Below are 12547 nucleotides of genomic sequence, written 5' to 3'. Positions count from 1 at the left end.
GCAAAGGGCGGGGTTTTCTTGCCTCCCCCCCCCCCCTTTCCTTCCTTGTGCTATTCCACCGCTCTGCCCATAGGAGCCCCCAAAGTATACCAGCTATGGTGGTGGAGCTCATGACCTTCACACCTTTTTGTCCCAGAATGCCGTGCTCCAATCTCAGTGCTCACTGACCTGAGGGAGGGGGGAAGGTTCTTGCTGTGTGAGGTCCATGGACCATAAATGGGCAGAGCTTAGGGAGTAGGGAGCGGAGAAGGAAGGGGGGCCCTATTGCTCAGGGGGGGCCTGAATGGGTAAAGTCAGTCACTTATAACCACTCTAGTACCAATGTGTGTAGACCCGCCCCCCTTCCTCTCTGATTGGTTCTGTACATTTTGTCTGATGGGTGCTTGTAGTCCTCTGATACTCGCTCGTCCTTCTCAGTATATAACTCCCAGTCCCTGACGGCGTTGTCTTGTCCCGGCAGGAACAGGCCCTAAAGGAGGAAGAGGCCGACGCCTTGAAGGGTCCGTCCCGCGTCAACCCCAACACGGACTACAAGGACAAATACAGTCACCTGATCGGCAAGGTGGCCGCCAAGGATGCCGCCCACACTCTGCAAGCCAACAAGACCTACGGCTGCGGTAAGGACTCTCCATGGATGAGCCCCCTTCAGGTCCTGGTGGTGGGAGGAGCAATGTGGCACAGCAAGCACGGTCATTGGTCTTGATGTAAAGTATGGCCAGGTCACAGGTACAAGAAGGGCACCAATCACGGAGTGCCAAGTCATACAGGCATGAGACTAATATTAATCGGGGAGAGCCGTGTCATAGGGGTGTTCATTGGGGAGCACAAAGTCCCGCAAGCATGAGAACAGTATTGATCAAGAGAGGGTGTGTCATATTGGTACCGGGAAGGTATTGATTGGGAATGGCCATGTCTTGTAGGTGAGAGGAAGTAATGATCGGGGAGGGGCGGGCGGGGGTTGAATGTCTTAGAGGTGCACAAAGAATATCGGGGTGGGCCATGTTGTACAGCTGTGAGAAGGGTATTGATCAGCGGGGGCCATGTTATACAGCTGTGAGAAGGGTATTGATCAGCGGGGGCCATGTTATACAGCTGTGAGAAGGGTATTGATCGGGGTGGGCCATGTTGTACAGCTGTGAGAAGGGGATTGATCGGGGTGGGCCATGTTGTACAGCTGTGAGAAGGGTATTGATCGGGGTGGGCCATGTTGTACAGCTGTGAGAAGGGTATTGATCGGGGTGGGCCATGTTGTACAGCTGTGAGAAGGGTATTGATCGGGGTGGGCAATGTTATACAGCTGTGAGAAGGGTATTGATCGGGGTGGGCCATGTCCTAAAGGTGCGAGGTTACTAATCTGTCTTCGCTGGGTGTCATCGGGTTCTTCATCATTCCAATCCTGTTTCCTCCCTCAGTTCCCGTCGCTAACAAGCGAGACACGCGCTCCATCGAGGAAGCTATGAATGAAATCCGGGCCAAGAAGCGTTTGAAACAGGACGATGCGGAGCCCGGCAGCTCTTAAACCAGTCTGAGGATTCCTGAGCTACGAATGTTTTTACCTGGTCGTGGTTTTAATACTCGTGGATTTCTTTTCTGGTTTCCCCTCGCCCTTCTCCGTACAGCCGTCATTTTTATGTCCATAGACCTTTTTAGCAGCATCAGCGGGCAACAAGTCTGCTCCATGGAACGACTTCAACCGTCACGGAACCGGTCCTCACCCGGGTTCCTCTCCGCAGACTTGGCACCCATATACCCGCACCTACTTCTCTGCTGGCGTCGCCCCGTTTTATAGACTCTCTTGTTTTACGATGGTCTGAGGAATTTCTGATGAACCCCTCCCGCGTCTGAACTGATAACTTATTTTATCTGCTTGTTTTTATATATTTTAGCCCGGTCTTCAAACGCATATGTTTTTTTAAATGGTGAAGGAAGCTTACCCCTAGATGGTACTTTACAAAGTCGCCGTCCTTGTTTTTATTGGCCCAGCGCCCATTGTGTTCATCCATTCTGATTCTAAGCCAACCTGGTACCTGTGACTGGATTGTGTCCCATTAGCAGATTTGGATGTCTTCTGCTTTTTATTCTAGACTTCTATGAATGTTCATTGGTTGCACCGCTCATAGGAGGGCGGCTAGATGGAAATGCCCCACCTTGTCCTGCTGAGGGGGTTGGGGGGTCACTACATTCTGTATAGCCGGGGGCTGTTGTGACTTTATTTTGTTTGGTCTGCTCTGGCTTATGACCCGCTCTCTGTGTTTGAAGCTACCGCCTCCATTAAAGTGATCAAACCTTTCATTGATATTGTCTGTTGATTTGGCCGGAACGTTAAAGATGACAATCTCAGAACTGGACGGTGTCACCCACATGGCAGGAAGTGAGATAAAGGAAAGCCAGTGTCTGAGTCTTCCATCACAAGCTGGTGCAATGAAGATCCTTGATAATGATGGATCGTTATTGACCACAGATTCTATTAGAGCCTTGCAGGATAAGAGCCAGTTCTTCATCCATTTCTAGGAGTCTGCAGGTGTAGATGGAGGAAAGGCGTTATCTGGTGACCCCAGTATCTAGAAGAGTAGACTTCTGGTACCCCCAGTATATAATGGAGAAGACATCTAGTGGCCCCGGTGTCTAGTGGAGGAGACATCTAGTGGCCCCAGTGTCTAGTGGAGGAGACATCTAGTGGCCCCGGTGTCTAGTGGAGGAGACATCTAGTGGCCCCGGTGTCTAGTAGAGGAGACCTCTAGTGGCCCCGGTGTCTAGTAGAGGAGAGGAGACCTCTAGTGGCCCCAGTGTCTAGTGGAGGAGACGTCTAGTGGCCGCAGTGTCTAGTGGAGGAGACCTCTAGTGGCCCCAGTGTCTAGTGGAGGAGACCTCTAGTGGCCCCAGTGTCTAGTGGAGGAGACCTCTAGTGGCCCCGGTGTCTAGTGGAGGAGACATCTAGTGGCCCCGGTGTCTAGTGGAGGAGACCTCTAGTGGCCCCAGTGTCTAGTGGAGGAGACCTCTAGTGGCCCCAGTGTCTAGTGGAGGAGACCTCTAGTGGCCCCAGTGTCTAGTGGAGGAGACCTCTAGTGGCCCCAGTGTCTAGTGGAGGAGACCTCTAGTGGCCCCAGTGTCTAGTGGAGGAGACCTCTAGTGGCCCCAGTGTCTAGTGGAGGAGACCTCTAGTGGCCCCAGTGTCTAGTGGAGGAGACCTCTAGTGGCCCCAGTGTCTAGTGGAGGAGAGGAGACATCTAGTGGCCCCAGTGTCTAGTGGAGGAGAGGAGACATCTAGTGGCCCCAGTATACAGTGGACTGTCGGTGCTCTGACTGTGTGTGATCTGGCTTTGGTCTTATTGCATGGGCTTCAGCCCCCTCATTGTATGACTGTTGATGGTGTGTACTGGGCCTGTGTGTAGTCTCTGTGCTGGGCGTGGACTCTGACTGTGTATCCTGTCAGTGTGTGCTCTGATTATATGTTAGTGCTCTGACTGTGTTTAGTATGTGTGCTCTATCCTTCCCACCACCAGACTCTATGGACTCTCTCTGCCATAGCTTCACCTCTGTTTTCTGGTCAATGTTGGTTCTCTAATCTGCAGAAGATACAAAGATGTGAGTTGTGATCCGGGAGGGTCTCATGTCTCTGGATGTCGCCCCCCACACAACCTCCTCCTCACCTCTGCTGGATGATATTCTGCAGAAACGATGTGGAAGGTTTCTTAAACTATTCCGGTGTTTTCCGGCTGACAATCCCACGTTGCTCATTGGAGGGACGAGGTCCATTAGCGCCCAATGTGCCTCCCCCCCATGAGCTGTGATCTACTCCAGCAGAGCAAGTTGCATGCCCCGCCCTTCTTGCGCCCCCTTCCCTGCTAAAGTGCCCAAGGTGGTCGCCTCTTCTGCCTTCCTCTTCGCCCGGCCATAAGAACGGCCCCCGTGCAGCTAATGTATGTTGGCAAGCCATCTCAAGGGGTTCAGTGGACCATTGTGCGTGATGTGGAAATAAAACTCAGAAGCTCTTTTATCTTCCTTATCATCTTTATTGGAATTGGATTCCGAAACTCACCGCTGTGCCCTAAAATGCATCTGGAGCCGGCGGCGGACTGGAGACTTCTACGTTTTAATGCTCAGAGATGAGGAGAGGCGCTCTTGTCCACAACGTGAAGATATATTTACAATCGGAGAAGACTGACCAAGTGGGCAGGGTCCAGCCAGGAAATATTGGGTCAAGTCACATGTAGGTGGTGGGTGAGTACAATCACCCAATGGCTTCTTATATCCCTTCTTTATTGGGCGTCATGAAGAGCCCTTTGGGGAAGGGTGACACCGGAGGCAGTTGGGCTGACCGGGAGACCTCTTGGCCTGGAGATATAAGAAGCCACGAGTGATTGAGATCACCAGCTGATCTACACAACTGAAATATCAGCATTCCGCTGGCGTATATGCATTTTTTTTTGGGCCATCCGTGACGGGTTCCATTTTATGACACAGCAGTGGATGTGGGACTTGGAGATGACCCCCAGGTGTCCCGTATGGAGAGGATTCTGGGATGGTGGCACGGTGTTGCAAGGGATTCTGGAGGAGGGAAGGTCTCTGTTTACTTTCCTTTGGGGTTCCGGAAGTTCTTTCCGGCAAACTTGGCTTTGTCTCCCAACTCCTCCTCAATCCTGCGGAGACCAAAGTAGAAACACATTACCACACAGTGCCAGCGGGTGCCCACACAGCGATAGGCCGGGCGGCAAAGTCATATAAGTATTATAAATGAAGTGCCCATGGTGATCAATCACAAATGTTCAGATTGTCACAGCAAGAGTCTGGCTGGAGGTATCTCATCATTGTATCACAACATGTGGCACCATTTGTCCCCCCTCCTTACCTCATCAGCTGGTTGTATTTGGACAATCTCTCTGACCTGCAGGGGGCACCAGTCTTGATCTGAAAAAGAGAATGTTTCTAATTACTGAATGGATCACCCATAGGACAGACCAGGACACAGGCCCCTCCCTCTCTTCCATTTCCTGTACACAGGCCCCTCCCTCTCTTCCCTTTCCTGTACACAGTCCCCTCCCTCTCTCCCCTTTCCTGTACACAGGCCCCTCCCTCTCTCCCCTTTCCTGTACACAGTCCCCCTCCCTCTCTCCCCTTTCCTGTACACAGCCCCCTCCCTCTCTCCCTGTCCTGTACACAGCCCCCTCCCTCTCTCCCTGTCCTGTACACAGCCCCCTCCCTCTCTCCCTGTCCTGTACACAGCCCCCTCCCTCTCTCCCTGTCCTGTACACAGCCCCCTCCCTCTCTCCCTGTCCTGTACACAGCCCCCTCCCTCTCTCCCTGTCCTGTACACAGCCCCCTCCCTCTCTCCCTGTCCTGTACACAGCCCCCTCCCTCTCTCCCTGTCCTGTACACAGCCCCCTCCCTCTCTCCCTGTCCTGTACACAGCCCCCTCCCTCTCTCCCTGTCCTGTACACAGCCCCCTCCCTCTCTCCCTGTCCTGTACACAGCCCCCTCCCTCTCTCCCTGTCCTGTACACAGCCCCCTCCCTCTCTCCCTGTCCTGTACACAGCCCCCTCCCTCTCTCCCTGTCCTGTACACAGCCCCCTCCCTCTCTCCCTGTCCTGTACACAGCCCCCTCCCTCTCTCCCTGTCCTGTACACAGCCCCCTCCCTCTCTCCCTGTCCTGTACACAGCCCCCTCCCTCTCTCCCTGTCCTGTACACAGCCCCCTCCCTCTCTCCCTGTCCTGTACACAGCCCCCTCCCTCTCTCCCTGTCCTGTACACAGCCCCCTCCCTCTCTCCCTGTCCTGTACACAGCCCCCTCCCTCTCTCCCTGTCCTGTACACAGCCCCCTCCCTCTCTCCCTGTCCTGTACACAGCCCCCTCCCTCTCTCCCTGTCCTGTACACAGCCCCCTCCCTCTCTCCCTGTCCTGTACACAGCCCCCTCCCTCTCTCCCTGTCCTGTACACAGCCCCCTCCCTCTCTCCCTGTCCTGTACACAGCCCCCTCCCTCTCTCCCTGTCCTGTACACAGCCCCCTCCCTCTCTCCCTGTCCTGTACACAGCCCCCTCCCTCTCTCCCTGTCCTGTACACAGCCCCCTCCCTCTCTCCCTGTCCTGTACACAGCCCCCTCCCTCTCTCCCTGTCCTGTACACAGCCCCCTCCCTCTCTCCCTGTCCTGTACACAGCCCCCTCCCTCTCTCCCTGTCCTGTACACAGCCCCCTCCCTCTCTCCCTGTCCTGTACACAGCCCCCTCCCTCTCTCCCTGTCCTGTACACAGCCCCCTCCCTCTCTCCCTGTCCTGTACACAGCCCCCTCCCTCTCTCCCTGTCCTGTACACAGCCCCCTCCCTCTCTCCCTGTCCTGTACACAGCCCCCTCCCTCTCTCCCTGTCCTGTACACAGCCCCCTCCCTCTCTCCCTGTCCTGTACACAGCCCCCTCCCTCTCTCCCTGTCCTGTACACAGCCCCCTCCCTCTCTCCCTGTCCTGTACACAGCCCCCTCCCTCTCTCCCTGTCCTGTACACAGCCCCCTCCCTCTCTCCCTGTCCTGTACACAGCCCCCTCCCTCTCTCCCTGTCCTGTACACAGCCCCCTCCCTCTCTCCCTGTCCTGTACACAGCCCCCTCCCTCTCTCCCTGTCCTGTACACAGCCCCCTCCCTCTCTCCCTGTCCTGTACACAGCCCCCTCCCTCTCTCCCTGTCCTGTACACAGCCCCCTCCCTCTCTCCCTGTCCTGTACACAGCCCCCTCCCTCTCTCCCTGTCCTGTACACAGCCCCCTCCCTCTCTCCCTGTCCTGTACACAGCCCCCTCCCTCTCTCCCTGTCCTGTACACAGCCCCCTCCCTCTCTCCCTGTCCTGTACACAGCCCCCTCCCTCTCTCCCTGTCCTGTACACAGCCCCCTCCCTCTCTCCCTGTCCTGTACACAGCCCCCTCCCTCTCTCCCTGTCCTGTACACAGCCCCCTCCCTCTCTCCCTGTCCTGTACACAGCCCCCTCCCTCTCTCCCTGTCCTGTACACAGCCCCCTCCCTCTCTCCCTGTCCTGTACACAGCCCCCTCCCTCTCTCCCTGTCCTGTACACAGCCCCCTCCCTCTCTCCCTGTCCTGTAGACAGTCCCCTCCCTCTCCCCCTGTCCTGTACAAAGTCCCCTCCCTCTCCCCCTGTCCTGTACACAGTCCCCTCCCTCTCCCCCTGTCCTGTACACAGTCCCCTTGTCCTCACTCACCTGTCCAGTACACAGTCCGACCACCAGGTCAGCGATGAAAGTATCTTCTGTCTCTCCGGAACGATGGCTGACCATCACACCCCATCCATTGGACTGGGCCAGCTTACACCTGCACAGACCACATAGACAATTATACTACGACAGTGATAATATAACATGTTACAATTTCTATAGAGGTTGTCAACGTTTTCCAGGATATCCAGTATATTTGCTCAGGGGTGTCCCAAGACCGGGTGTCACCCCACCGTGACATCATCGCACGTGCGCGGTCATTTAAGTGACGCCTGCGGGTGGACGCCGGCAGAGAGAGGAGGGAACATTCACCCGGCAGGATGAGGTATGCCGCCGGGTCCCCTCCTCTCTCCTGATACTGTCGGGCTCTCGGTCCGTGACCGAGTGCCGGACTTTTTAGAGGGGGTGACACCAAAATGACTGTCACTGTCATTTTGGTGACACCCCTCCAATGGTGTCACCCGGGTCCGGGCTGCACCCCCCTTGTGACCTCACTGTATTTGCTTCATAGACATTGATGCAGTTTTTAGGATCGGGCCTTATGTGACCCCCATACATTGATCCTTATGTACAAAGCCTCCAAAATGTGGTCAGTTTTTTATACAACAAAACACACGGAGATCAATACTGTGGTGACTGGTGGACACTCACGCCTGGATGGACTCTGTGACTGATCCAATCTGGTTGACTTTTAGGAGGAGACAGTTGCAGGACTTCTGCTCTATGGCCTTCTGGATCCTCTTTGGGTTTGTCACAGTCAAATCGTCTCCGACTACCTGGATATCAACAGTGGAGAGGAAGTTCTTCCAGTTGTCCCAATCGTCTTGGTCAAAGGGGTCCTCAATGGAGACCACTGCGGAGTGAGAGGACAGTGTGTCACCCTGCAGGAGGAGGAGACTCATAGCTCCCTTCTATGTATCACCCTGCAGGAGGAGGACAGACTCATAGCCCCCTTCTGTCTGTGTCACCCTGCAGGAGGAGGACAGACTCATAGCTCCCTTCTGTCTGTATCACCCTGCAGGAGGAGGACGGACTCACAGCTCCCTTCTGTCTGTATCTCCCTGCAGGAGGAGGACAGACTCACAGCGCCCTTCTGTCTGTATCACCCTGCAGGAGGAGGACAGACTCATAGCTCCCTTCTGTCTGTATCACCCTGCAGGAGGAGGACAGACTCATAGCTCCCTTCTATGTGTCACCCTGCAGGAGGAGGAGACTCATAGCTCCCTTCTGTCTGTATCACCCTGCAGAAGGAGTGACAGACTCGTAGCCCCCCCACCACTGTGGCCCCCCAGAAGGTTGCTCAAACTCACCCGGGTAGTTCTTGATGAAGGATTTATAGAGGTCACCCAGCTGCTGTCCAGAGATGTAGCGTTTTGGGTCGTCTGGGGATTTGAAGTCCAGATCGTATTGTCCTTTGCGGTAGAATTCTGATGCCGCCACGTCCATTCCAATGACGATCTTATCTGGGTATCCGGCCTTCTCAATGGCAGCCTTGAGGAGCTCCAGGGCTGTGGGAAGGCACAATGGTTGCAGAGGAATGAACAAAATGACACATCATGGTACATCATATCCAGTACGTAGTCTATGACTCCAGCCCTGTATAGGGTACAAAGGGGCTCTTCCTGTACAATCAGATACGGATGAGACATACAGCCTACAGGTGGGAAGAAGGGCCACTGCAATCTTCTACAATGAATCACAGAGGACTGCAGAGGGGACTCAGAATATAAAACTTGCCCATGTGCTCCTATGATAAGGACATAAACAATAGAAGGGGGGTCCACTAGAGTGGGTGATAGCATGAAAACCTGAGTCCTGCAGGATGCGGTACCTTTAAGGGGTTGAGTAAATCTACAGAGAAGCAGAAACCGTCAGTGCTGCCGCCCTGGAGACCACTTCCCTCTCTGCAGCCTCTGACTCTCCTCACCTTCATTGTTCTCCAGGATATTTGGGGCAAAGCCGCCCTCATCACCGACATTGGTGGCGTCCTTGCCGTACTTGGCCTTAATGACGGCTTTCAGGTTGTGGTAGACCTCTGCGCCGATCCTCATGGCCTCCCGGAAGGTGGAGGCTCCGACCGGCAGGATCATGAATTCCTGCATGGCCAGCTTATTGCCGGCATGAGAACCTCCGTTTATCACATTGAATGCCTGAGGGGGGGAGACAAATATCGGGGTAATACACCGCAAAGGACACGAAGAGGGGGGGAGGGGAGCGGAAGAAAGATGGGGAAAGTCTGGAAGGAAGAGGAGCGAAGGATGAAGGAAGGAGAAAAGAAGGGAAGAGAAGAAAAGAGGAAGTGAAAGGAGGAAGGGATGAAGAAAGAAGGGAAAAGAGGAAAAGGAAGGGATGAAGAAAGGAGGAAGGAAGGGAAAAGAGGAAAAGGAAGGGAGGGAAGAAAGAAGGAATGTAAAGGAAGGGAGCAAAAAGGAAGGGAGGAGAGGAAAGAAGCAAAAGGAAAGAAAAAAAGAAGAGAGGAGAGGAGAAAAAGGAAGAAAGAAGGAGGGAAGGACGTAAAGGAAGAAGGAAGGGAAGAGAGGAAAGAAGGAAGAAAGGAAATAGAGGAAAGGCGGAAGGAATGGAAGAGAGGAGGGAGGAAAGAAGGAAAAGGGAGGAAGAAGGAAAGGAAAAGAAGTTTGAGAAAGGAAGGAGAGAGAGTAAAAGAGGAGAGGAAACATATAGGCAAGGCAGAAGGAAAAAGAAAGGAAGAGAGGAGAGGAAAGAAGGAAAGTGAAGGAAGGAAGAAGGAAGAGAACAAAATGGAAGGGAGGAGAGGAAAGAAGAAAAAGGAGAGACAGAAAGAAGAGAGGAGGGAAGAAAGTAATGGAAAGAGGAAGGGAAGAGGGTAAAAATGAAAGAAAGGAAATAGGGGAAAAGGCAGAGGGAAAGCAGGAAAGAAGGAAAACTAAGAAGGAAGGGAAAAGAAGAGAGGAAAGTAGGAAAAGGAAGGAAGAAAGGAAGGGAAGAGAGAAAAGGAAGGAAGGGAAGAGAGAAAAGGAAGGAAGGGAAGAGAGAAAAGAATGAAAAGAAAGGAAGGGAAGAGAGAAAAGGAAGGAAGGGAAGAGAGAAAAGAATGAAAAGAAAGGAAGGGAAGAGAGAAGGAAGGAGGGAAGAGTAAGAATGAAGGGAGGGGTATTTGCACTCACAGGGACGGGAAGAATGAGGTCAGGATTTCCAGCCAGGTCAGCGATGTGTCGGTAGAGTGGAACGCCCTTCTCAGCGGCTCCGGCCTTGCACACAGCCAGTGACACCCCCAGGATGGCGTTGGCACCAAACTTTGCTGTTGAAGAAGGAAATATTAGAGGGGTATCTCAGGTCACCGGAGCACGGAGTAACTGCAGACACAGACTTGGTATTATATAACTGTCATCATTGCCGCCATAAAAGGATGTATGTTATGCCTGCATTGGAGAATACCTGTGTGAGAAGCATCACTGCAAGCTGCCAGACACCGAGGGCATAGACAGGACAATGTAATGGCGAGTGAAGGATCAGTGTGCAGTTGCATCTGAGGCTTCTCACACAGCTGTCTTTCTCATTGACCTCACTCACATTTATTCTCGGTCCCATCAAGTTCCAGCATCAGTTTGTCGATCTTTTCTTGCTCCACCACACTGATTTTCTGGAAGACAAGACAGAGCTGTATTAATAAGGGGGTACAGAAAGGGCATTTGTCCCAGGCTCAGATGTGGGCCCACCAGAAGACCAAATGTCACAGAGGTTGGATTGCGAGACAATATAATGTCACTATAGGAAGGGGTTCTCTACAGTAAAAGTGGTAAAGTATGGTAATGGTAAAAACAATAACGGGGTTTCGGCGCTTTTCTTTTAACAAATGGTCTATAATTGCTAGAAAAAAATATATTTTTGGAATCATCTCCTCTAAGGAATTGATCTAATTGCCCTTGAGTGGCCAGGAAGTCATGTTTGGCACTGTGAAGTAAAACTGGCCACATATGTCCTAGAAGGAACGGGTTGGGGGCTTCGGTGGTGACTTCCTCTGGCGTTAAACAATTGTGAAAGTCTAAACTTGGACTGACTAATGTCTCCTGACCAATGAAATGACCTACAAAGCTATGCGAGAACCACATGACCATGAAGCAGGGTCCATTGTCCATTATAACCCATCACTATATCTGCTCCCTCCATCACTGATCTGACCACTCCCGCCCTGCAAAGCGTCTTCCAGGGCCAGATGTCCTCCGGAGGGAGAGGGAACCAGTAACGATGGGGCCCCTTTATTAGTTCACATACGTCATTGTAGATCCCACACTCCAGAATGCAGGTCACCCCCCGTGCCCCTTGAGATGGTTTGGTCCACGGCCATAACAGTTTGTAATTTTATGTTAAAACCTTTTATTATGGAGGCTGCGAATCCTCTAAAACTCATCACACAACATCGCCGAGAGAACATAAATGAGCCTTGAGATGCGTTCACCTTTTGTACAACGCGTAGGGCCCCCCTGTGCCTGGGCCCCATAGCGGCCGCCTGGGTCGCTATGGCTATTGTTACGCCACTGAACGCGGTCCATACGGCATAGTCATGTTCAAACTGTTCTATACTCCCCCTATCGCATTCATCAGCCGCTGGGACATTCACCCGTCCCTCTGTCCTCCCGTATCACCTCACCTTCTCCAGCAGGGCCGGTACGATGGTCTTGTTGATGTGGTCCACAGCCTTCAGGACACCTTTAAAGAGAAGGAGGAATAAGGATCGTGGTGGAATACCGTCCTTGGTAAGTTTGAAGCTGGCCTGGATTGGACGGCTACATGACATTTGAAGATTATCTGTCTCCACGGTTGAGTGGTGAAACAATAGAACTTCTAGAGGTTCTCATCATTCCTCACTCTATCCAAGCCAATACAAAATGTAGGTTTTGGCTTTACATTAATCGAATGTTAATACATTATGAATCCGCCTGATATAATCTACAACTGGGGTAGTCAATGATGGAGAAGGATCTGAGTGTTCTGGTAGATCATAGTCTTATTAGCAACACTCAATGCCAGTGTGCTGCTTGTACAGCAAGCCAGATATTTTCATCCATCAGAAGATGTCTAGACACCAGAGAGGTAATCTGCCCCTCTATAAAGGATTAGTAAAACCACATCTGGAAAATGCTGTTCACAAGAAGCATGTTGGGGAACTGCAGTGGGTGGTAAATCGATAAAGGGCACCGAGGAGCTCAGCTACTAGTGAAAGTCTGGAAAAGGTTGGGGTGCTGAGAGCATAGAAGGTGGGGGAAGAGTTGCAGGCACAGTGCTTAGAGCAGGAAGGGAGAATGAGGGTGAGGGAGCACTTTCTGCAGGTATGGGGTGACTGTTCGGGGAGGGGGAAGG

General features: G+C 52.8%; 2 protein-coding genes across 3 annotated transcripts in view; one reads left to right on the top strand and one right to left on the bottom strand.

Moving 5' to 3' along the window:
- SPAG7 (sperm associated antigen 7) overlaps window positions 1–1527 on the top strand; it is a 4259-nt gene extending 2732 nt beyond the window's left edge. Inside the window, exons 6-7 of the mRNA XM_018572588.1 lie at window positions 461–617; window positions 1413–1527. Of these exons, the coding sequence (XP_018428090.1) occupies window positions 461–617; window positions 1413–1519 (264 nt within the window). The 3' untranslated portion in view covers window positions 1520–1527. The remainder of the gene's footprint in view (window positions 1–460; window positions 618–1412) is intronic.
- A 2982-nt stretch (window positions 1528–4509) lies between these two features.
- Window positions 4510–12547, bottom strand: part of ENO3 (enolase 3) — a 10217-nt gene continuing 2179 nt past the window's right edge. The window contains exons 3-11 of one of the 2 annotated variants that reach the window (XM_018572586.1): window positions 11838–11896; window positions 10760–10829; window positions 10354–10487; window positions 9135–9357; window positions 8518–8715; window positions 7859–8060; window positions 7196–7304; window positions 4850–4908; window positions 4512–4640 (exon numbers count right to left, since the gene is read on the bottom strand). In XM_018572586.1, the coding sequence (XP_018428088.1) occupies window positions 4571–4640; window positions 4850–4908; window positions 7196–7304; window positions 7859–8060; window positions 8518–8715; window positions 9135–9357; window positions 10354–10487; window positions 10760–10829; window positions 11838–11896 (1124 nt within the window). In that variant the 3' untranslated portion in view covers window positions 4512–4570. Of the gene's footprint in view, window positions 4641–4849; window positions 4909–7195; window positions 7305–7858; window positions 8061–8517; window positions 8716–9134; window positions 9358–10353; window positions 10488–10759; window positions 10830–11837; window positions 11897–12547 lie in introns of both variants that reach the window. The other variant, XM_018572587.1, reaches the window with a different exon arrangement.

This window comes from Nanorana parkeri, unplaced genomic scaffold (assembly GCF_000935625.1).
Source record: "Nanorana parkeri isolate BGI_ZX_2015 unplaced genomic scaffold, ASM93562v1 scaffold2079, whole genome shotgun sequence".
NCBI classification, from domain to species: domain Eukaryota; kingdom Metazoa; phylum Chordata; class Amphibia; order Anura; family Dicroglossidae; genus Nanorana; species Nanorana parkeri.
This window is presented reverse-complemented; position numbering and strand designations above follow the sequence as displayed.